General features: G+C 45.8%; 1 protein-coding gene across 1 annotated transcript in view; it reads left to right on the forward strand.

Moving 5' to 3' along the window:
* Positions 1 to 21,477, forward strand: part of NAV2 (neuron navigator 2) — a 276,592-nt gene that overhangs the window by 177,431 nt on the left and 77,684 nt on the right. Inside the window, exon 12 of the mRNA XM_023510001.1 lies at positions 21,115 to 21,253. Coding sequence (XP_023365769.1) covers positions 21,115 to 21,253 — 139 coding nt within the window. The remainder of the gene's footprint in view (positions 1 to 21,114; positions 21,254 to 21,477) is intronic.

The raw sequence follows: 21,477 nt of genomic DNA on the forward strand, positions 1-21,477 counted from the left end.
TTTTTTTTTTTTTAAATTCAAAATGCCACATGGATTTGCTTCTTCTGGGTTTTTTTTTTTTTTCATGTTTTCTTCTAAATAACCAGGTTCATTATCATGACGAAAGATACAGGAAGGCCCACTCCACATTATTCCCTGAAATACCTCCTGAGCTAACTTTTTCATCTGCTGCTACCCCTTCTGGCCTTGGAGGCAATGATAGGAATTTTTGTGTCTGTTGTGGTTAGCCAGGGGTGTTTGAAATGGGATTTGATGGGATAATCTAGGCTTTACTATCTAGAAAGTGACATGTAGGCACAAGTTTTAAAACTTGGACCAAAATTGTCAACTTTCAGCATGGCACAGCGCTCTGCAACAGGCAGCCTGAGCACAGCTGTTTTGGACTTTATTGTCCCATAATTTCCTCTTCTCCTCTATTATATGCTCTCAGCTCACTGTTTCTTTCATGGCACATATCATGGTTTACAAGTAAATATATTAGTTTCTTAATTTACTGCCTGATCCCTCCACATGTAGGAGACTATAAGCTCCATGAGACACCTTTCTCCGATTACATGCCACTGTGTTCCTAGCACAGCGCCTGGCATGTAAACGTACACAGCCAGCCAGTATTTTAAAGAGAGCAATCACTGAAAATGCAGGAGGAGCCACGTTGCATAAGATTTGGTAAAAGGGGTTAGCTCAACTGGACTAAGCCCCAAAGTGTTAGAAGTAGCTAACAGACTCTGGGGTAACCTTGAAAGGTCCTGGCTCGGCTCGGCACCTATAGCTCAACCGGCTAAGGCGCCGGCCATGTACACCTAAGGTGGCAGGTTCGAATCCCCAGCCGGCCGCCAAACAACAATAATGGCTGCAACCAAAAAATAGCCGGGCGTTGCGGCGAGCGCCTGTGGTCCCAGCTACTTGGGAGGCGGAGACAGGAGACTCGCTTGAGCCCAGGAGTTGGAGGTTGCTGTGAGCTGTAATGCCACAGCACTCTACCCAGGGGGACAGCTTGAGGCTCTGTCTCAAAAAAAACAAGAAAGGTCCTGGCTCATTGGCATAGTGACTGGGAGGTTTTCACTCCTCTGCACAGTGTGGCGTCTGAAATCAAGCAGGACTTGCCTCCAGCCTATTGCTCAGCACTCATATGACTATGGGTAAGTCACCTAAATTCTCTGAGCCTCAGTGTCTATAGCATAGGAGTAATAATACATGTTAGAACGGTTCTGAGAATTAAATGACATTTGCAGATGGGAAAACCTATTAAGTCTTAATCATTGCTATTGATAATAACTTTGACTTCACGTGTCCTCCATTGGAAATGCTGCCATTCTGGCTTAACGGAGCCAACTGGAATCCTGTCCAAAAAGACATCCTTATGGTCAGACTGAGGAGGGAAGGTCTGGATGTATGATTTAAGGCTGAAGATGCTGTCGCCCACCTACTCATGTCTTCAGCTTCCTTTGTCTAAGGTCTTAACAAACTTCTAGCTTCAGATTGAGAATGGGAGGGGCATAAACCAAAGAGCAGACTGGATGCCCTTCCTGGTGAACGAAGCCTTTTGTTTAAAGATTGAAGAGTGTGAGTAGTATGGTACCCACAGCAGTGGGCTCTAGACAGTCTCAAGAAACAACCAAGAAAAACGTAACAAAAACTGCAATGCTGTAAGACATTTGAAGCTGAAAGGCAGCTCATCCTGTGTTTGTAGTAAGATTGGAGATGGTGTCACCTCCTCGCTGGAAGGGTAATGAGGGATTCTATGGAAGCTCAGCGTCCTTCCCATGACCTCAGGTTCTTTTTTGCAGTTTTTGGCCAGGGCCGGGTTTGAACTTGCCACCTCCAGTATATAGGGCTGGTGCCCTACTCCTTTGAACCACAGGCACCATCCTGACCTCACGTTCTTGAACAGGTGTCCTCAAGCTATGGCCCATGGGCTACATGCAGCCCATCTAGGACATTTATCCGGCCCGCCGGGTGTTTTTGCCACCGCTGCCTGTCCTGCTTAGCAGCCGACTCTTCCCAGGGCCCACAGTCCGGCCCTCCAGTGGTCTGAGGGATAGTGAACTGGCCCCCTGTTTAAAAGGTTTGAGGACCCCTTGAACATTAGCTGGAAGGGAGGCCTTCTTGTTCATCCTGTAGGGTCCTATTTCCCAGATAAGAAGAGAGGAGATGGATAAGGAAGGTAGAAGCTGCCTGGACACACGGACTGGCCTCCATAGCTCTTGACAGACACCTCACCAGGATCAATTGTTCCTAATGGGTCTGAGAGTTCTCCAGAGGGTGGACTTTCTTTCCCAGTAATGTCACGTCCACCCCTTTTCCAGGCTCCAAGCATGGTAGCCACCTTTTCGCTTCTCCAGCACACCCAGCTGCTCCCTCCTTTGGGCGTTTGGAGGACATGTGATGCTACATTTCCCGTCTCCTCCATCTGGAACACCTGGCTTCCCTCTGCTGATGGCCGGCCAGCCCTCTCTCATCTTTCTGTCTTCCTGTAAATGTCACTTCCTGAGAATGGCCTTTCCTGACCATGCTATTTAAAGTAAGTGTTTCCTGTGACTTTCCTTCACGGCAGCCTGTTTCTTTCTTTCCTCACTTTCCTCCCAGCCGTAAGGATTGTACTCATTTGTCTCCTCCAGGTAAACAGCCCTGCTGGGGGCTGGGCCCTTCTCTGTCGCTCCCCTTTATACTCCCCACGTCCAGCCAGCCTGGCAACTGGTGCAGGTTCAGCCCTCAGTGACTATTCAGAGAATGTCATTCATTTTCTACCCCCAAGCTACCTTGTTTCTTACAATTTTTATTGAAAATCACAAAGTCCCTAGTGATAGCTCCAATGCTTGGAAATCCCTAGAATATTTCTCTAGGGATTGCTAGAGAAATAGCAGATCCCAAGAGTATTCCTCCCTTCCCATTGCCTGCTGCAGACCACACCACGTAAAATTCCACGCTAGGCAATGAGAGATGTTTCAAATCTTTTAATGTCTCACATGCACAGATCTTTATTTAACCCTTTATCTTTTAATTCGTGTTTATTCATCCAAAAGAGTTTTCCTTCCTCCCTCCCTCCTTGTCTTTGTTCTGATAAGAGCAAGCCAGAAGAAAGCAATGGAAACCAATGGAAAGACAGATTCCCAAACTAAGGAAACAAAAGCCATGGGATAGAAGTGAAAATAGACCTCGTATAAAGTTGGTGCCTTAAAACGTAGAAGCAAATGCCCTTAACCTAGGCTTTATGGACAGAATTCAGATAGTCCATGAATTCCTTGATGGATATAAGATATAGTTTTATGCCATTTTTCTATGGGAGACTTGAGTTTCTATCCAATTCTCAAATGAGTCTTTAACCAAATAAAATATTAAGAACTATTTTTGTTTTGTTTTGTTTTTTGAGACAGACTTTTACTTTGTCACCCTCAGTAGAGTGCTATGGCATCATAGCTCACAGCAGCCTCAAAGTCTTGGGCTTAAGGGATCATCTTGCCTCAGCCTCCCAAGTAGTTGGGACTATAGGCACTTGCCACAACACCCAGTTATTTTATTTTTATTTTTATTTTTTTTAGAGATAGAGTCTTGCTTTAGCTCAGGCTGGTCTCAAACTCCTGAACTCAGGCAGTCTGCCCACCTCAGCCTCCCAGAGTGCTAGAGTTACAGGTGTGAGCCACTGCACCCACCCTTAAAATATTAAGAACTATTGAGCAAAAGTCCTTGGAAATGCCACTAAGTCCCCAGGAGACCACACACAGTGTTCAGTTCTGTTTTGCCTTCCTGCGTTCAGTTGGTTCAGGGCTGTATCAGCTGTGCTGTAGACACTGGGAGGATATGGCACAGAACAAGAGCACACAGTGTGCCTGGCCTCATGGAGCTCACGGTTTGGGGATGGGGGGAGACAAACTGTTGAAAAGATTAGGTGTCAGTCTCATGAAAAAAACCATATGGTGGAAGTAGAGTCTAGAAGAGTCTAGAGGGCAATTCCTGAGGACATGACATTCCAACTGAGACCTAAATGGCTAGAAGTAGGCAGCCAGTAGGAGATGAGGTCAAGTGCATTTCAAACAGAAGGAGCTACAGTGCAAGGGCTGAGGAAATAGAGTAAGTTTGGCACATTTGTGGGCCATCTCTGGACACCTGAAGGGAAAGTACAGAGTAGCAGGCAAGGTGGGCAGGAGCCAGTTCACATGGGCCTTCTAGGCCAAGGAGACAAATTTGGATTTTATTCTGCAGTCTCTGGGAAATTTTCGGAGGGTTTCAGGCAGGCATGTGGTATGATCTGAGGTATATTTGAGAAAGAACACTTTGCTGCTGCATGGAGGACAGACCCTAGCAGGGCACACGGGAAGGCTGAGCTGTCCGAGGGTGGCTGTTGCAGGAGAGAACTAATGGCAAGGTTATCTTACTGCAGACGCTGAGTAGTGATCAGGTTCAAGGTGTATCGGGAAAGTATAGCCCACAGGTTGGTTAGTGGATTATATATAGGAAGCAAGAAGGAACGCGAGAACTAGGATGGCTAATGCACAGTTGTATTTTCAGATGGGGACGGCTTAGGGAGTGGAGGTGCAGACAGTTTGGATGTTGGAAGCAGTGGTTTTGCATAAGGCACATTTGATTTTAAAGGTATTAAAAAGGGGTTAGGCTAGAGATTTCAGTTTAGTGTGTCTGTCTACAGCTAGGATTTAGAGCCACAGCATGAGATCACCTACAGAGAAACTCTGAAGGTAGAGAAAAGAAGGGGACTAAGGACAGCCTGGGAGGGAGAGGAAAGGGATCACAGGAGACTGTGAGGCACAGCCAGAATGGAAGGGAGGAGCCAGATAGAGACGGTGGCATGGAAGCCCAAGAAGAGACCCAGCTGCTGAAAATTCAAGACAAAGAGTTGACCATTGGCTTTGGCAAGAAAGAAGCCATTGATGTTCTTCGGGGAAACAGGTCTCAGCAGAGTCGTAGGGACCAATGGTTTGACTGGTGGGTTGAAGAGTTCCTGAGGACACAAGACAGGCAGAGAGCTCCTGTGAGATGTTTTGCTGAAAGATGCAGCAGAAACTGGCACGGTCATGGAAGGGAATATGAGCACAGGGTCAAAGGAGATGAGTGAGAGATATATTTCCCGGCCAGTGAGGAAAAGTCAGTAAAGTGGAAAAACAGATTATGCTGGAGAAGAAGCAAAGCCTCTTCACTAGTGTTCATCGTTCATTAAAAATACATGAACATGGCTAGGTATGGTGGCTCACGCCTGTAATCCTAGCATTCTAGGGGGCCAAGGTGGGTGGATTGCCTGAGCTCACAGGTTTGAGACCAGCCTGATCAAGAGCAAGACCCTGGTGGTGCCCATAGCTCAGTGGGTAGGGTACTGGCCACATACACCAAGGCTGGTGGGTTCAAGCCCGTCCCAGGCCTGCTAAACAAAAATGACAACTGCAACAACAACAAAAATATAGCCAGGCATTGTGGCTGGCACCTGTAGTCCCAGCTACTTGGGAGACTGAGGCAAGAGAATCACTAAGTTTAAGAGTTAGAGGTTACTGTGAGCTGTGATGCCATAGCGCTCTACTGAGAGTGACATAATGAGACTCTGTCTCAAAAAAAAGAAAAAAGAGCAAGACCCTATCTCTAAAAATAGCTGGGTATTGTGGCAGGCACCTGTAGTCCCAGCTACTCAGGAGGCTGAGGCAAGAGAATCACTTGAGCCCAAAAGTTGGAGGCTGCTGTGAGTTGTGATGCCAGAGCACTCTACTGAGGGCAACAAAATAAGATTCTGTTTCAAAAAAAGTGAACATCTTATTAGGTTTATTTCAGTGGTTTTCTGTTTTCCCTAATTATGTACTATATTCTCAGAAAAAAGTTTACAATACTCTCTCTCTGATCCCTGGCTAGAATTTGTCAACTACTTTTCGTTTTAAAAAAAAAAAATTCTAAGCTAAACATCATCGATAACATTGTGACTAGGAACAAAAATGTTAAGAGTTCTCAAAGGTCTTTGGAATTTGGCCTGTTCAGGAGCAAGGGTCAAAAATGCCGAGGGAAGCTTGGCTCTTTGACAAGAGCAAAGGGCACCTGCTGTCATAGAGCTGGTTGACCCACCTCCTCTTTCTCTTCCCTGTTGCCTGGATGGCTCTTATTCATACTGATCTTTATCTTTCAAGGGGCCGGAAAGCCCTGACTAAACGTGACCGGAAGCTGCAAAGAATTTAGAACCTGTCATATTAAAAGTGTGATCCTTACTGTCATCCACAGAAGATGCCTAGGACCCCCTTAAAGCACTTTGTCTTGTGCAGTAAACTCACTCTTGTAAAAACTGTGCGTAATGAAAATTATATTTGTAGTGTTGTAGGAGATTTACGTGAACTTTTTACGGTGTATCCTCTCTCACTAGCCAAGGTGCTACCATGACTTGCCAAGTTCTACCAGGCCCTCTCCTCTCTCCTTTCCCCGCAGGCCCTCTGGCGTGGCCTTCTCTTAAGCCCACTTTTGGTTACCACTTACTCTATCCCAGCCATTCACTTTTTGAATAAACTGCCAGCTGTATTCTGTCTCAGGGATTTGCTCTGACCGTGGTGTCTCTTGGAAGTCTTCTACCCCCAGGTAGTCACATAACCAGTTCCCTTATTTCTTTCAGGTTTATAATCAAACCTTTCCCTCAGGCCCTCAAAGCTGCCCCATGTAAAATTTCAGAACTTCCTCTTGACGAATCACATTGTCTTCTTTACATTATTTTGTCTCCTTAGCATATGTTGCCAACATACCGTATAAATTACTTTTTTTCTCATTTTATTTTATAGTTCTCACACTAACAGGTAAGTTCCATTACAAGAGGGATTTTTTTGTTTTGTTTTATTGATCCCGTGTCCTCTGCGCTTAAAGCACTGCTTGCCACAGAGCAGATGCTCTATAAAACATGTTAGTTGAATGAATGAATAACCGAGGGGCTAGATGCCATCCCTAGTCTACCTGGGTGGCTCATCAGGATTTTTACCTATTTTATTTGCTTAGAGCAAGGAACAATTGTAGGAAACTGTGGGAAATGTTTAGTATGTGTGTTCGTCTCCCCATTCACAGTCATCCTCCCATTCCAAATTACAGCTGGTCGGAGGGCAGTGCTGTTTACTGCCAAATTAACCCAGAGGTTGGCCAGATTCTCCAAAAAGTCATGTTGTAAAAGATAAAGTCAGGGACAACACAGTTAGATAAGGGGTTGTTTGAAGCATCTTTGTCAGCCAGAGCTTAGGTCCCGCCCCACTTTTTTGTCTTAATAAATGTGAACTACATCCCCTTCCTATCTCTACCCTCCTCACCCCACTGCAGACACCCCAGCAGTATTTCAAGTGAAGAGGGCCTTGAGGGATGAGATGTGAATGATTAACTTTGGTTGGGACTCCTTCAAGAACACAATCTCCGCTCCTAGACTGGTTTGCATTTTCATTCACCTGGGAAGCCCCACCAGACAATCCTTTCTTCTTTGAGGAGACCTTTGATTCCCTCCCTTTGGGGTGGGGGCAGAATGGCTCTTGGTTCTCCTTTGAAAATCTTCTGTTTGCTGAGCAAAGGCTGACCACACGGAGACCTCCCTCACAGCCGGTTACTGCTTCCTTTCCGAGCCACCCGCCTGGGCCACAACCCCCCTTCCCCTACCCTGTCCCACCGGAGGGGCCTCCCAGGCCTGGGGGAGAGCCTTTCTCAGGGAAAGTCTTTGAAAGCTGCCAGCAACCAACTGGTAGGATTTGGGGAGAGAGAAAAGGGTTTGGGAGAGCATCTTGAGCCTTCATTTTGAAATAAAAGCTTGTGGCTATCACGTAATTTTGCTTTTGACTTCTCAGCAGTAAGACAGTTGTTCATTGTTCATAGCATCTGTTTACATAGTTCCTTCTGAGTTCCTTGATTACAGGTTTTAATAGGGATTAGTTGGTGCAACCCCTCCCCTTGCCAGAACTGGGACTCTCTCTCCGTCCCACCTCCCCTTCCTGCTGCTTCTGTACCATAATGCTTAATGTAGCTCCTGAGATTGTTTTTCCTTTGAAATAAGTAGCCTGAGGAATTAATGCATATTTTCGTTGGCACTGCATCAAACCTGACATCACCGGAAATAATGTATGTCATCGTTAACTGTACAAACAGGTATCATTTCCTTTCTAGGCACGGAAGTTCTCCCTGTAGGTTAAATCATTTTAATCAAATGCGTTGCATTCAGACTTCTGTAGACTGAGCTAAGCAGCGTTATGGTCAATGTTTTCTGTGTCATTAAAAGTATCACTTAGGGTTGAAAAGATTTTCTACCACGTTTTAGTATAGTCTGTGAGGATTTATTTTTGTCCCTTTTAGACTTTCTTCCGCTTGACCCGCTGTTACAAAGTCCCCTGGGAGGGCCCTTCCATTCAGTGCTTTACGGTAATGGTCTGGAGTTTGGTGTTAGCTTTTGCTTAGCTGAAACTTTTCACAGCTGACTTGATACTGGCACTCAGGCCTGACCTCTCCCTCCTTCAGCACTTCAGAGGTTAATTTTGTTGGGGGATCGTATTTCTTTCCTGGGCTGGGGAATGGTGATTCCCCGTTAGCTAGTCCTTTAGTTGCTGAAGTGCCAGGATTCCCTGGCCCATCCTGGGCTGGCCAGGCTCTCTGAAGGACTTGCCATCCTGTGAGATTGATTTCAGCTTCTTTGTCCGCTGTTCTCCCAGGACCACAATGTACAGAAATGCTCTGGCCTAGGAACCTTGCAAGGTAGGATGATTTCTTAAAATTTCCAGGGCAAGGGACGGGCGTGTGTGCTGCCTTGTCACTCTTTGGCTGGGAGCAAAAACCCAGGCAGAACAACTAGTGGTGCAGCTGCTGAAATCACTGCAGGTGATGGTGATGGTGGTAGGTCCCTGGTCAGGAACTGCAGCACCTTCTCTCTCCCCCTCCCTCCCTGTCCCCTCTAACCTTGATAGTTTCAGAGGAAGCTGGGGTATTACTGAAATGTCCTTGGTCCACCTAGATATTTGAATAATGTCAATGTTTTCCAGGCCATCTTATCAACTTAGATTGCTGAGCCTGAATAACTGGGTATTGATCAACCAGCTGTCTTAAATCCTCACTGTGGATTTTTGGGGGGGAGATTTTGCAGCCTGGAGGGGAGGAATGAACTGGAGAGAAGCGGTGCGGCCCCAGGCAGGGGCTGCTGGTGGGTCAGAAGGTGCTGATTAAAATGACTTGCAGTTGGAGGTTTTGTTTGGAATCTAAGGAGCCTGGTGAACTTGCGGTTGTGTTTGCTAATATGGCAAATTACTGGGTTGGTTTTTTTTCTGGAAACTAGGCTCCAGGAGAGATGGCATGGGAAATTTAGGCATGAGGACTTTTCTTGCTTCATTAAGACCTTTATAGCTACCCAGGGAAGCACATTTTTGTTTTTAAGCCAGATAAGAGAAGCAAAGAGTATTCTTTACCTCTTACTATGTACCAAGCAAATAGGAGACATTGTTTCATTCAATTTCAATGCAAAGACAGCAAGATTACATGCAGTTTTGAGATGAGGCATTGGGAACTAAGAGAGGTTAAGTAACTTGATCAAGGTCACAAAACTACAAAAGGCAAAACTGGAATTAGAATCCAAATCCACTTTACCTTCCTGGGGGGGCTTGGCAGATGAGCTTGGGATGGTTATGTATGTAATTGTAAGTGTGGGTTCAGCTGATAAAGGGATGTTTTATTGTGGAGGACTCACCAACGTTCACATGATGCTCACAGCACAGCCTGCCTGAGCATCTCAGATTAGGACTATATATTAAAAAGCAGCCTTGCTTTGGCAGTAAGACCAGGGTAGGAATCCTATGATCTCCTTGAGGCTCCTGTACCTGGCTTGGGTGGGGGTGGGAGGGACCTGATCTCAAGTGGAAGCCAAATTGGGGAAGGCTGGCATGGCCTTGGAGCTGGCCTTAGGGCTACACCGTGGAGCTCTGGGACTGCTTCTAAAGAAGCAGAGATTATTGTTTATTGTGGAAGAAGATGTACACCTGGCATGTTAATGCTGACACACGTTGTTGGCGCTAGCTGTTCTCATGTGTGCTTGGGGTGCCTGATTAGCTAGGTCTGGGTTTCTCTTGCATTGCAGAGCCGATTTTAAGTGAAGGTTTCTTGGCTTGAGTTCTCTCCTGTTCCTTCTTGCCCCAGAAGGAGATAGCTTAAGGGCAAGCCCCTGACAAACTGCAAAACAGAAGCGGGATTGGTTTGGGAGAAGTCAGCTACCCTGGGGCAACTGTGTTTCTGTTTGGTGCATTCAGGTTCCCAGGTGCCCAAGATGTATTGGGAGCTAAGTGGAGGGGATTCTGGGGGAGGTTCTGGGGTGTCAGGAGATTGAAGGCTCCCAGCCAATGCCCAGTTCCCCACCTCCTTTTCTTTCGCTTCTTAGAGGTATTTATAAAAGTAACTTGATTGCATTAAACCATCCTGCGATTTTTGGATAGCAGGTGTAAGTTTTGAGTTCCTATATAACCATGATTTATGTAAAAGCATCTTTACCTCTTAGTATGTTGAGCCAAGGTGGTTAAGAAGAGCTTGGGTTCAAATGCAGCTCTACTTATTAGTTGTGGCACCTTGGACAGGTCACACAGCCTGTGTAAACCTCAGTTTTCCACATGTATGAAAAGAGAGGACATTAATAGTTTGTTCCACCAGGGTAATGGGGAGGCATTTGGGAGACGATGTCTGTAAAGTGCTTAGCATGATGCTTAGAACCGTTATTAAAACTTTTGACCTTGGAGCGGTGCCTGTGGCTTAAGGAGTAGGGTCCCAGCTCCATGTAACCGGGGTGGTGGGTTCAAGCCTGGCCCTGGCCAAAACTGCAAACAAACAACAACAAAAATTTGACCTTGTGTAAGTTTTCATTGTTACTTTCAATTAGCTATAATGTACCGAACTCTGTTGATATTTAGGGGGAACATATCCTCTGGTAAGCAGAAAACCAGGATGAGTTTGTTGCAATCCTTGGCAAAAGCCAGCCGGCAGGGGCCCAAGCAGCCTTCTCTGGAGGAGCCTTAGAGCAGAGAGAGCTCTGTGCAGCTGAGGTCAGCAGACGAGCTGGTGCCTATTGTAACAATGAGGGTCTGAGGCATCTGGACCAAAGCTCTGAGGTTTCTAACTCCACCAAGCCCCTGAAGCCGAAGGAAGAAATTTCACACTTACTCAGGGGACCACCTACTTGTTGAGGAATGAGTTACCAAAAATGGGACAAAGGTGCTTTGGGGTGAAACCCAAGCCCAGGGAATTCTGATTGCTGCTAAATCCCCTTGCAACCCGCTTTATGGAGTTTGTGTTTCCCTCTCTCCACCCCCAAGTCATTGGCCTTGCACCTGGCACCGTCTGTAGCAATTGCTTCTCCCCCAGGACACTGTCCATTTATGGCAGTAAGAAGCAAGTTCTTACACTAAAACTTTATCCTACATTTCATAATGTGGGCCTGGATCTTCTTCCTGCAGTCCTTGCAGTGCCTGGGTACAGCTGCAGCTGAGATGCGCTGGTTAGCTATCTCCCGTATACCTGGAGGTCTACGCACGTGCTGGCTGATTTGGTTCTGACCAAAGGCTTATGAGAACTGGGCACTGTTAGCACTGTATCACACAGGAGGAAACCTGGGTCTTCTGGAGCTGATGGTGTTCTGACAAGATAAGGGCAGAGCCAGGATTCAAGCACAGATCTATTTAACTTTTTTCTGCAGAACTTGTGCTGCCTCCATCTGGAGCCTCTGGGTTTTGTCTAAACTCTGGCCTTGCGTTGATTTAACCTCAGGTTCTGGATCTTTTTGCATCAGAATACAAACCTTGTAGGCTGGAACCCAAAAGGTTGTGGTTTTAATTTAGGTAACTGTACCCACCTTGGTATGGAAACTTTGAAGTCCTTCTAATACCAAAATAGATATTCACTAAAATGTATAAAAAGAACAAGCAAAGTCTTGGATCTGTGTCTAAATCTCACCTTCAACATTTCCTAAATTATATAACCTTTGGGCCTATTTTCTGGAGCCCTCAATTGCCTCATCTCTTAAATGGGTATAGTGTTTATCTCATGGTGCTTAGGAGAAAATATGTTAGGTAACAACAGGGCCTGACCTATGGTAAGCTATTAATAAGTGCCGGTTGTTATTTTTATAACAGACTTGTGAGGATTACCTGAAATAATGCTTAGAGTGCAGTTAGCACAGAGGCTGACATAACTTTAAACTTCAATTAAGTTGGCTATTGTATGATTGTCATCCTCTGATAGACAACCAAAGATAGGGCTCTGCAGGAGTCCTGTTACATTCTTCCAAGGTGGATTTTCTTAATAGGCCCTAGTGGTGCTTAGGGGAGATGATGCTCCTGAGAAAACCTCCTGGGGAGGAAATAGTTAACATACCTGTCTGGTGGGAAATGTAGGTAGCCAAACCCTTTCCCTTCCCCTGGGGTTACTACTAAGCCTACGGTTGGGCTTGCTCACTCATCCACACCAAAGGATCTCATTCCGCTTGGGCCCTGGCGTTTCCCTGGAACAATTGCCTTGAACAATAGCCAGAAAACAAGTTCCACCAGTCTGGGCTTTGTGCAACTGAGTGCAGCTGTCTGGCAGGGGGCACGGGGCTGTGGAAGTGGGCTCTGCCTTGATTCTGGAGCAGAACTGGAAAACCAAGCAGGTAAGGCGTGAGTGCAGCTGGTGGTGGCTCTGCAGGGCGAGTTTAGTTGCCTGGAGAGAGGTGGATGGCTAGGAGGGGGTGACCCACACTGTTTGTGAGGGCAGACTGAATCTTTGGAGTTTGAGGCGGATTAAGATTCTTGCTTTGTGAAGACTGCTTTTCACAACTGTAATTATAGTACTTTATTTCTGCTAACCGGCTGTGGTTTTATTAGGGAGCAGAGAAAAACTAATATATATCTGCAATCTGATTTTTTTACAACATCATTTAGCAAGTCTTTTCCCTGAATAAACAACATTATCTCACAGGGAGTTCATTTGAAAAGTGTAATGATTCTCTCTCTGGATCCTTCAATAATTCCTCTTCTGGAAGCCTTTTGCTGAAAGCCAGGACATGTAATTCCTAGTGGAAAAATCTGTTTAATCATCCCTCAAACCTTGAGATTCTATTTTGCCTTTTTGCTTCACGAAAAATGAAGTTGTAAATATAATACCACATTAATTCAGGACCATTACAGATTCTTGCTACTTTTAAGTACCCCCTCCCCCATCCCCAGGAAGACCTAGATATTAAAAACTCATCCAAATTTTAAATGCAGTTTCTCAGGGGTCCTGGAGAAATCAAGTTTACCTTTTCAATTCTATGGAATGTTTGCTTCCCACAACAGTGGGGCAAAACAGGAAGCGTTCAAAGCTGAAATAATTTATGATTCCTTCACCTGTGTTTTTCGTAGCTGATAGCTTGTATTTTGGCTGTTAAAATTGTGCTTTAAGCCCTCTGAATGGCATTTGAATTCCTGACACAGTGATGTCAGCATCTCTTGCAAGGCTCTGAAACTGGATCTTCTGGTTTTATGGGCCCTTTCATTTTTGAATGGATTTTATTCTCATTTTTTGAAGAGCCCTTTTCCTTTACATCTGTATTTCTGTAAGAAGTAGGAGACAAACAATTGAGGCTTTGAGAGCTTTGCCTCTGGTTAAAATGCCCTGATGAGGCATCAGTAAAATTGGCCAAATGGGGACTCCTCTTGATTGTCTTGGTTGCTGACCACAGATAGGGGTTCTTCTGTGATTTAGGTGATTATCAGAGGTTGGAAGCTCATTTGTATGTACTATATATCTCTATGCCACCATCTATATGCCACTATATGTGCTGTCTTTCTAATGAGCTAGAAGGCTGTATGGAGTTATGTCCTAAGTCTCTGTTTCACCTGGGAGAAAATGGTAGTGGAATAATACATATCACATACCTGGTACAGTGCCTGGCATATTTGCTAAACAGTGTCAATGGCAGCTGTAAATATTGCACAAGATGCCCTACTATTTCTCTGTGGAAAAATAGCATGGTCTAATGTAGACTGTCTGTTAGGAACTGGGTTGTAATGCCTGTACACCAGGGCTTGCAAACTCAAATTGTAGGGCCAAGCAGGTAGCCTGGGTAAATTAAAAGGCTCACATAGGGATTTTGTCAAATGGGAGAGCACACCTCTGTCTCCAAATGGTACTTACTACTCAGGGCTAGCTAATTGTCTCCTATATATAAGATCCTAGCATCTATTTCAAATATTTTAAAGACTCTGGGTTTTTAAAATTAATGATCTGAGGAGTGAATGAGCAATGAAGAAGCCCAGAGGTCAGGAAATGGAGATGCCCATTTAGCAGCTTTTACTGATGCCTCATCAGGGACCTACACTGTGCCCATTGGCCTTTGCACTGACCTTTCTTTGAGCATAAGTTCACAGATAGCAGTAAGGGACCTTTGGGGTAGCTTAGCTTAGCCCCTAACCCCATTATACAGAAGAGAGACAGGCCTGGAGAGGAAATGTCTTGTCTGAACTCTCACAGGACACAGTTCTGGGGAAGCTAGAGCGAGGGCTCCTGGCCTTTGCCTTGTCCCTGCCTGGAAGGGGAGCGGAGCACAGCAAAGAGCACTGGTGGGCCTGTGCCAGACTAGTTCCTGTCATGGGACTTGGCTGGTGGCTTTAGGAGATTCCAGAGGCTGTTCTCGAGAAGTGGTGTCTGTAACCAGTGCAGTTTCCACCTGATGCCTTTTGCTCATCTCCCTATTTAACATTTTTATGCATGTCTTAGCTTCTGTCCTTGCCCGTCACATCCACTGGATTTGCAGTCAAGGGCAGGGACAATTCTGGGTCACCAACTCATCACCACTGCCTTGCACAGTGCCTGACACATGGAGGGCACTGAGTGACTGGATGAGAGGAATAAATGAATTCAAGGCCCCTGACTTTGGGTCTAAAAATGTTGAGTTTACAAGTCTGGAAGAAAAATAGTGAATGTCTGGTGGGAGTCCTTTAATCTATCCATTGGCTTAAAAGAGGCAAAAGTCATTTTTTAAGTCTGATCACTTATATCGCCAGTTACACCATTAGTTGACTTGATCAATGTTGGGCATTTCATTGAGTAGAAAAAAGACACATGGCTGTGATATGGCTAGAAACGATGCCTTTGTGTTGATTGTTCTGATGAGTCAGTGGAAGCGCCACCTTGCCATTTCTCTAGATAGTTCAGCCAAAGAATATTATCAGTTATATCTATGATAAGCTATCTCGAAATAAATATACAGATAAATAAGAAGTTGGGGAAACCAGCCAAGCTTTGTGTCCCATATCCTTTTTAATTTCCAAGAGGGGGACCTGGGGTGGTTCTGTTTATTTCTCAAGCTTATCAAATGCAGTGTTGTCTCCATTAACATTTGAAGCCCCTTCTAAAGTCTTACAGTGCAGAATGAAGGTGAACTGGAAAGGCAAAAACCTAGTGAGGAGAGAAGATGCTGTTCATTTATCCTTCTAGCCGTTCACGTAAAAATGCATTCAAAATAGGAAATCTGCTTTAATATTTTTTAAAAAGTCATCTTTTTTTAAGAGTTCTTTTGTACCCCAAAATAACTTCTTAGAGTTAATTAGGTTTCAATTTTGAAATTTTAATTTTTAAACATAGATTTTCTTACAAATCTCACCCATAAAGTATTTTTGTATAAGTTAAGGTCATTTTCACTTGTCACCAATTATTACTTTATTGTAATGATCCACATTTAGCAGATTGAATTTACCTACACAAATAGCACTGTTTGCAAACTCGGATAACTATATTTCCTTAAATATTTTAGACCATATTCATAAATTTAATACACCCAATTTCCTTAAGTTCTTCAAATGTCTTGCCAGGGTAGACTGACCTGCCAGGCAAGCACCATCTTTCTAGGCACTTAGCTCTTGCAAATCAAATAAAGTCGCAAGTGTCACAGTTTATTATCTTAAACATTTTAGTTCTGTGTTAAGAACTTAATCCAGTTCTTACATATCTCATCTTAAGAGTCTTAAGTGAAAAATTAATACTCGGCTCGGCGCCTATAGCTCAACCGGCTAAGGCGCCAGCCACGTACACCTAAGGTGGCGGGTTCGAATCCCCAGCCCGGACCCGCCAAACAACAATGACGGCTGCAACCAAAAAATAGCCGGGTGTTGTGGCGGGCGCCTGTGGTCCCAGCTACCTGGGAGGCGGAGGCAGGAGACTCGCTTGAGCCCAGGAGTTGGAGGTTGCTGTGAGCTGTAATGCCACGGCACTCTACCCAGGGGGACAGCTTGAGGCTCTGTCTCAAAAAAAAAAAAAGAAAGAAAAAAAGAAAAATTAATACTCATTTAAAATTGAAATCACAAGACCATATTGTCAGATTCTGTAATAGGCTGTATATTCTTTTAAATATAAATACACCGAGATTAACCGATTGGTAACAAAGCTTTAATCTTAAGTACTAATATTATGATTTGCTTTCATCTCTTTTCATCTTTTCAAACCTTTCTCAGACTTTTAACAACACATACTCCCAACTGGGAGCAGTTGGTTTATCATCTCAGGTGGCCTCAGGACCATTGTATGGTTTTTCTCAGCCAGGTTCCGGCCAGGACATAGGAGCGGTCAAGTCATATTTAAGAATGATTGTTCCAGAGTCCTAGCTGAATACACTTGTAGATTTTCCTGCTGCGTCATCAGGGTCTCCAGGCCTCTTCACTGGAATTTTGTTTCACCACATAGTAAATAAGCATTCTCTGGGGTTTCTTTCAAGTTTCAATCTTAATCAGTTTTTGTAACCGCTTTCAACATTTATTGACCGATTTGGGTCAATGGACTTTTGCACCCCATCCCAGGTTGTACCTAATTTCCTCTGCCACTTCTGCCTGGGTGACTCCTGCATGCTTTCCACATTTTTCCTGTCTGAGTCTCAGCCTCATCTCTGGAGTCATTTTACAAACAAATCGCAATTCCCCGTGAATTAGAATTGTCCAGTGACAAGACACAAGCAAACTAGTTTTGAGTAAAAGAAAGGAAGGTATTACTTCTAGTGTTGGGTGTCTGAGGATGCTTCTGGCTTTAGGCTGGCTACAGGCGCTGGCTGATGTCAAAGGCGCATTGCATCTCTCCACTCTGCTTCCTTCTCAGACAGGTGAGGGGGAAGTAACCTCGGGCAGTGAAACCCTGGCTTCGTTTGCCTTTTTTTTTTTTTTTTTTTTTTATAATTTTCATTTTTGTGGTTTTTGGTGCTTCATTCTTCTCAGTGCCCCTGTGTGGTCATATCGGTTTGGAGAGTGGTGCTTTGGGCAAAGTTAAAGAGCTCTTTACTGGGCTTCACAGCTGTTAAGATGTTTGTACACAGTGTGATTCTGGAAAAAAAGGGTAGAAGAGGTAGCACTTTCCCCTGGTAGGGCAACATTGTCATCAGGGAGCATCTGGTGAAACTAGTTTTCCTTAGAATACCTTTTGAAATTCACTGACCTAGTCTTGGTGGCTCATGGCCATTTATACCCCGAGTTTGGGGTAAAGGACAAAGTGGAACTATTTTATGTCAAGATAACCTTGCTGGGTATGGTGGCTCATGCCTGTAATCCTAGCACTTTGGGAGGCCAAGGCAGGAGGGTGGCTTGAGGCCAGGAGTTGAAGACAGCCTGAGCAACGTGGCAAGAAACACACCCTTCTTACTAAGTAAGAAACTTACGGGTGCAGCAGCACACAACTATAGTCCCAGCTACTCAGGAGGCTGAGGCAGGAGAATCTCTTGAGCCCAGGAGTTTGAGGCTGCAGTGAGTTATGATGAGGATGTCACTGCACTCTAGCCTGGGCAGCAGAGTGAGATCCTATCTCCAAAAAAAAAAAAAGATAAACTCACCAGTATTCAGAAGTTAAGGAGACTTGGCTGGTTTCCCAAGTATGGGACAGCTTCAGTTTCTGGCACACAGACAGCCCTGGGGAATGTGGATGCCACTCTTGCTCACCGTGGGCTCCCTCAGCATCATTGCCTCCTCTTCCTCACCATTAGCTCCCCTCTTCTGGGCCGGCTCAATTATAAGGAGTTGCTGTAAACTCAGGGTGAGGCCCCGTGCTGCGGACAATGATATGAGGAAAACCATGTGTGCATCAAACATGCCCCTCCGGAATACTATCTTGGTGTTGAAAGGCCACAGGGGAAGAACAGGTATAATTTCAAAGCACAAAATCTGGGACTTGGATTCACTGACATCTGTTATAACTCCCCTCCCACCTCCCCGCCGGTCACTGCCACACTCTTGTCAGTCTCCTTTCTTCTTTATTGGATTATAAGAAATAGTAGATACATTAAATGCCTAACTCCCCAAAGCAGATGCAATAAAAGACTCATAGGATTTCCTCTTACTGTGAGAACAAATTTGAGTCCTTTTCCACCTGTGATGTCATGCTTTCTTCAACAGATCCTCATGGTTGCCAACCTAGGAGAAACTGAGTCACAGAGCTTATGACCTGCCAAAGAATCAAATGGGAGGGAGCTGGGCTTAGAGTCCACTTCTGGTGGCCAAGTTTGCATCAGAAACTTGCCCTGTCTCTCCCGTGCACATGAATTCGGTCAGGAGGTATTTAAACAGCACAGTTGTGTTTCTGTGACACCGTAAGTGTATAGAAGCAAATGTGTAGGTGATACTGTGTCGGAACTTAAAGCAGGGGATCACTGGGATAGGTGAGAGAAAGTATTTTGAGAAAGCCTTAAGAAGGACTTTGGAAAAGGATGGCGGGCTGGCAAAAGAAGTAGAATTACATACATGAGTGAAGTTTGCAGAGCTCCCAAAGCTACAGGACCCTCTGGACTCTCCTGGATTCGTCCATAATAAACCCCTGTTGAGCCCTCACACTTCCTGCCTTATCCTCCCTACTTGGGAACCATCCTAGTATATTTCCCCTGCATTTCTGCGGGATCCTCCGGCTTGGCTTTTGGAAGCCAAATAGGAGTGTTGAAGGGAAAGGTGTTGAAAACAGGTTTTCATTAAGCCTTTGTCTTTCTGCCTGATCAGCAGAGCTCAGGAAGTAGACGCAGGTATCTTACAAGCTGGTGGAATGAACTAGAGCTTCTTTGAAGTTATTTTGGGGAGGGGCGGTAGGGGGGAGGAGTACTCTTGGCTTTTGCCATCTCCACCACCCAGCATTTCATGCTGTCCCTTTGCAGTGCTTTGGACCATAGACACTGTGGAAGGTTTAGTGGTAGAATGACATGATTAAGTCAGTGCTTTGTTATCAGGCCTGCCAGTCCTGGCTCTGTGTGGCCTTGAACCAGGGTGCCTGGCTTCCTTCTGGGGAAGTGGGCCCTGTCACATCTGGTGTGTTCCCCGAGGATTGACATAATGGAAAGCCATCTGGCATCACAGTAAAGAGGATGGTTCTGGAGTCAGTAGCTGAATCCAGATCCATTCCACCTCTTACTGGCCGTCTCACCTTTCTAAGCCTCAGTTTCTCCTCCTGTACAAAAGAAAAAGAAGCATACTCACCTTTTTCTACTAGGTCAGTTAGAACAGTGCCGCATTGATGTTGGAGCTTACTTTATGGTCCACTCAACTCCTTTCCCATGAGCTTTGGTAGCAGGTTTTGATGGAGTGCCTGCTGCCTTGAGTACCTGCCACCTTGCAGCCAAACCAATGAGCAAACGCAACAGGCTGGTTTCACAGAGCATTACAGGCTTGATGGGCAGGGCATAACCTTTCTTTCTTTCTTTCTCTCTTTTCTCTCCCTCTCTTTCTTTCTCTCTCTCTCTCTCTCTCTTTTTTTTTTTTGACAGAGTCCCACTCTGTCATCCTGGGTAGAGTGGCATGGCATCATCATAGCTCACAGCAACCTCAAACTCTCAGGCTCAAGCAATTCTCTGTGACTCAGCCTCCTGAGTAACCAGGACTACAGGTACCAGCCACAACACCCATCTAGTTTTTTCTATTTTTAGTAGAGATGGGGTCTTACTCTTGCTCAGGCTGGTCTTAAACTCATGAACACAAGCAATCTACATGCCTCCATCTCTCAGAGTGCTAGGATTGCAGGCGTTGAGTCAACGTGCCTGGCCTGGTATAAACTTTCCGAGGCAGCTGAGATTTAAAAGAGAAGCAAGCAGGGATAAGGGTCTAGTAAGAGAAATAACCAGTGTAAAAGCCTTGGAGATGGGAACAATGTTAGGTGAGAAGGAGCTGAAGTCCGTGGGATTAGACCCAGTCTCGATGGAGAGAAGGGTACAAGGCAGGAATGGGAAGGGAGGCCGACCAGCGAGTCCCCAGGGCCAGGGTAGGAAGTTTGGACTCTAGGTTCCTGAGAAGCAACTTGGAAAGTATTAAGCAGTAGGGCGGCAAGATCTGATTTACATCTCAGAAAGAGAATTCTGGCTGTCATGGGGCAGATGGATCATTAGGGAGCAGAAGTGGGCTGCAGAGACCAGCTGGCCCTCCCTGCAGAAACCCAGGCAAAGTTGGCAGCCCTGTGAGCTGCGGGTAGAGGTGGGGTAGAGAGCTGCACACATCTGGATACATTTGCAAGCAGAAGTGATGCGACAGGGGCTGGATTAAATGTGGTGGTGTTGGCACCTGCGGAGACAGAAGGAATGAGGAGACATTTCATGGAAATTCAACTTGAGCAGCTTGGGGCTAGCCTCAGTTGTTAAGCCAACTGAGAAATGAAGAACGCTAATTCTGGGGTATTATCAGAGTTACTTCTAATAGAGGTGGCAGGTTTCTGCTGACTGTTGCCACTGGCCGTCCCTCCTCATTGCACTCCAGGAGCGGAGTCCAGAGAAATCAAACAGCAGCTCTTCTGCTGCTCTGAGCCCTGGGGAGGGACTGACGTCAGCTCTTTTCCCCACACTTTCAGCTCTAGCCCCAAACTCATGGCTCCTGCTCTGCTGCTAGGCTTTTATCAGGTTCCCATGATGACCTTGAGGTCAGGGTAGGAAATGGATACTGTCTGTAGCCACTCTGCTCCAGGAAACACCCACAGTTTGGGGGAGGTACCTGTCAGCCACTTCACCATCTGCCAGTGCCAAGCAGCAAAGTTGGACGGTGCCTTTTGATGAGTCACATCTGAGGCAAAAGAACCTCACCCAGGACTTGATGCCACAGGTCAGGTCCTTTGGGAACGGTGCACATTCACCTGGCTGCATCAGCCCGAGCTGGAGCGTATGAGGGTTTGGTGTTGAGGATGTGTTTGTCTTGGCAGCTGGGATGACAGCAGCTCCGTCAGCAGTGGCATCAGCGACACCATAGACAACCTCAGCACTGATGACATCAACACCAGCTCCTCCATCAGCTCCTACGCCAACACGCCTGCCTCCTCCCGCAAAAACCTGGACGCTCAGGTAAGGAGCACAGAGCTCCCAGGCTCCTCGGGGGCCCCTGCCAGCAGGGAGCCTCTGGCTGGTGGGGTGGGAGGGCCATGTGGGGCGAGCAAGGTCCCCAGGATGGTGCCCTGGTCTGCTGCCTGCGTGCTCATCTCCTAGCCTGACCTCTGCCTCCAAGGAAGGGGTCAGGCAGGGGTGGTGGAAATTGGCCACCCTCACTGTGTCACCTTAGTGGAATCACA

This window comes from Otolemur garnettii, unplaced genomic scaffold, assembly GCF_000181295.1.
Source record: "Otolemur garnettii isolate 467f Iridium unplaced genomic scaffold, OtoGar3 scaffold00001, whole genome shotgun sequence".
In the NCBI taxonomy this organism is placed as follows: domain Eukaryota; kingdom Metazoa; phylum Chordata; class Mammalia; order Primates; family Galagidae; genus Otolemur; species Otolemur garnettii.